Source organism: Coenobita brevimanus, chromosome 46, assembly GCF_032717465.1.
Source record: "Coenobita brevimanus isolate Jiangsu-jjx chromosome 46, ASM3271746v2, whole genome shotgun sequence".
In the NCBI taxonomy this organism is placed as follows: domain Eukaryota; kingdom Metazoa; phylum Arthropoda; class Malacostraca; order Decapoda; family Coenobitidae; genus Coenobita; species Coenobita brevimanus.
Window position 1 is genome coordinate 30,138,317 of NC_136999.1, and position 2,765 is coordinate 30,141,081.

A 2,765-nucleotide genomic window follows, 5' to 3' on the forward strand; every position below is an offset into this window, starting at 1 on the left:
CTGCGGGATATAAGCACTATGTAACTCCTGACATGAGGGAGGCGTATTTCCAAATCATGCTTGATGAAGAAAGTAGAGACCTCACGACCTTCAGTGATGGAGTAACTTTGTATAGATTCAGAAGGCTCCCGTTTGGGCTAAATTGCTCGCCAGCTATTTTTTCATGTCGCATGCAGGCTGTCTTAGCACCATTATTGCGACAAGGGTGGATCAAAAACTACCTAGATGACATCATTTTGTGGGCCTATGATTTTCCGACCCTACTCGACCGGCTGAGTCAGTTGTTTGCATTGCTAACCCGTAATGGTGCGAAGTTGAATTTGAGTAAATGCACATTCGGGATGAAAGAAGTCACTTTCCTTGGACATAAGATCTCCGCCGAGGGTAGTAAGCCAGATCCTAAAAATATTGAGGCAGTCTCCAAAATGAAGCGGCCGACCAATGTAAAAGACGTGCGCCGATTTTTGGGTATGTGTGGTTTCTACAGGAAACACGTTCCATCATTTGCTAAAGTTGCCACACCCCTAACTAATCTAACCAAATCAACAGTGAATTTTGAATGGACAGATCAGTGTGAGGAGGCATTCGAACATCTGAAATCATGCCTTATTAATGCACCTATCCTGGTCAGAGCGAGTGTAGAACGACTGTTTATCGTCACCACTGATGCTAGTAACACACATGTTGGAGGCATTCTGAGTCAGATCCAACCAGATGGGACAGATAGACCGATCGGATACTTTTCAAAGAAATTGGGACCGTGTGAGACCCGGTACTCAGTGACAGACAAAGAAGCTCTTGCGGTAGTGTTAACGTGTTGCCATTTTTCACATTATTTGTGGGCGAACATTTTTACGATTGTTACAGATCACCAACCGCTAACCAGTGTATTTAAGAGAAAAACTAAATCACCCCGTATGAATAGATGGATACGTGAAATGCGAGAGTTTAATTACAACATTCAATATGTCAAAGGCAACTATAATTACGTAGCAGATCAGTTATCTAGACCCGTTCGAGTCATAATACATTCACCAGAGTCTGATTGGTTGGGACTGACAAGGGAACAGATGTGAGATAAGCAGAAAGAAGATCTAATGTGGGAAGAACTTATCCAGTATTTGCGAGGTGAAAGGTTTCCAGCCAGAAGACTACCTAAAGCCGCTCTAAGTCAATTTGTATTTCAGAATGAATTGTTATATTACACCAAGGTTAAGTCAGATGACACTATCCAATATTGTTTAGTAGTCCCACAGACCATGATTGGTCAAGCAATAAAGTTAGCTCATGAGACATCTGGACATTTGGGCCAGAAGACGATCCAAAAGGCAGAGGAACTCTTCTACTGGCCTAATTTGAAAGTAGATATTTGTCAGTACGTAAAAGAGTGTGTAACCTGTCAGTGATTCAAAGGCGAAGCTGGACTACAACAGCAGTATAAAGAGTTTCCACCTGTGGATAAACCACTTGAAAGAATCAGTATAGATTTGACAGATATGACTGCTGGAGTATCTGCTGGAGTACAGGGCTATCGCTACGTGATGACACTGATTGATCACTACTCTAGGTATGTTAAATTCAATCCTCTTATAACAAAACATACACACACAATAGTACACAACCTAGGGCAGTTTATGGCAGACTATGACACTCCAAGAGGAGTTATGGTGGACAACGGGGGAGAGTTCTGCAGTCGGGAGTTCCTGAAGTTCTGCTGGAGGTGGAATGTTACGATCTGGTATATCACGCTGTATCATCCTCAGAGTAAAGGGATGGTTGAAAGGATGCACCGCACCTTCAAGAGTGTGCTGGCCTGTTTGAGTAATGGGCATCCTCTTCGCTGGCCTGAACTCCTGCAACCAACCCAGGTCGTGATGAATCAGGCCTGGCACTCTTCTATGGGACACCAACCCTATTTCGCATTTTTCTCTTGCTACCCGCCTAGAATTGTTAGTGCTTCCTTGCCCTGTGTTGATGGTGAAGAGGACGAGTTGGCTGTTGCTCACGAGCTAATCAAACAGACCCATGAGAAAATGACCAGAAAGTATAGAAGTGTGGCGAACCGCCGGCGTAAGAATCAGTCAGTAGGAGTTCGCAGTCTGGTGTGGATAAAACGGGAGACCTCTATCCCAGGGACATGTCGAAAGTTGAACGTGACATGGGATGGGCCTTACCGAGTAGTGTAAGTATTATTGGACGGGGGAGGATATGTGTTAGGAACTGTGTTCACTGGAAACAATGTACAAAGGGCAGCGGACAAAGTGAAGCCGTACAGTGGTAGTGAGGAGTGGTTATTGGGTCCTCTTGAGGAGGAGTTTACCCCGTGTCCCAAGGATGAGAACCTACCTCTTCGAACTAGGAGGCCTCCCCGGAGGTTGATTGAAGAGTGTTAGTGATGAATTGTGGCGGAAAGTTGTGTTCCGAGACAGCAAAGGTTGGTGTGCGAAACCAGACCATGTGAAAGTCAATCGCCAGAGGTGTTATATGGAAGATGAAATATCAAACTCAGAGTTAGGTCAAAGAGAGGGAGTAGACCCAGTACTGAAGTGGGGACAAGTGCTTTAATTCGAGGGGGAAAGCTAGCTCATCCCTCAGCTTACAGTCAGCACGGTTCGTGGTGAAGGGAGGTCACTTCAGGACGTAGCAAGCGCTAGTCAGTATGCCGGGTGGAAGGCTGGAGATCCATGGTTGAATGAATGTGAGGAATAAACGAAGGTGTGTTTGAGAGAGCAATGTGGAAGCGCCCCCGGGACTATCTTGCCATC

At 45.3% G+C, this 2,765-nt stretch overlaps 1 protein-coding gene across 1 annotated transcript; it reads left to right on the forward strand.

Annotated features, from left to right (window-relative positions):
- The first annotated feature begins 1,496 nt into the window (after window positions 1-1,496).
- Window positions 1,497-2,186, forward strand: LOC145398685 (KRAB domain-containing protein 2-like). Its single transcript, XM_080271487.1, has one exon. The coding sequence runs from the start codon at window positions 1,497-1,499 to the stop codon at window positions 2,184-2,186; it is 690 nt and encodes a 229-aa protein (XP_080127613.1).
- The last annotated feature ends 579 nt before the right edge of the window (window positions 2,187-2,765 follow it).

What these genes read in the sequence shown, in the direction of transcription:
- LOC145398685 (XM_080271487.1), top strand. Translation starts at nt 1,497, where the DNA reads ATGACTGCTGGAGTATCTGCTGGAGTACAGGGCTATCGCTACGTGATG.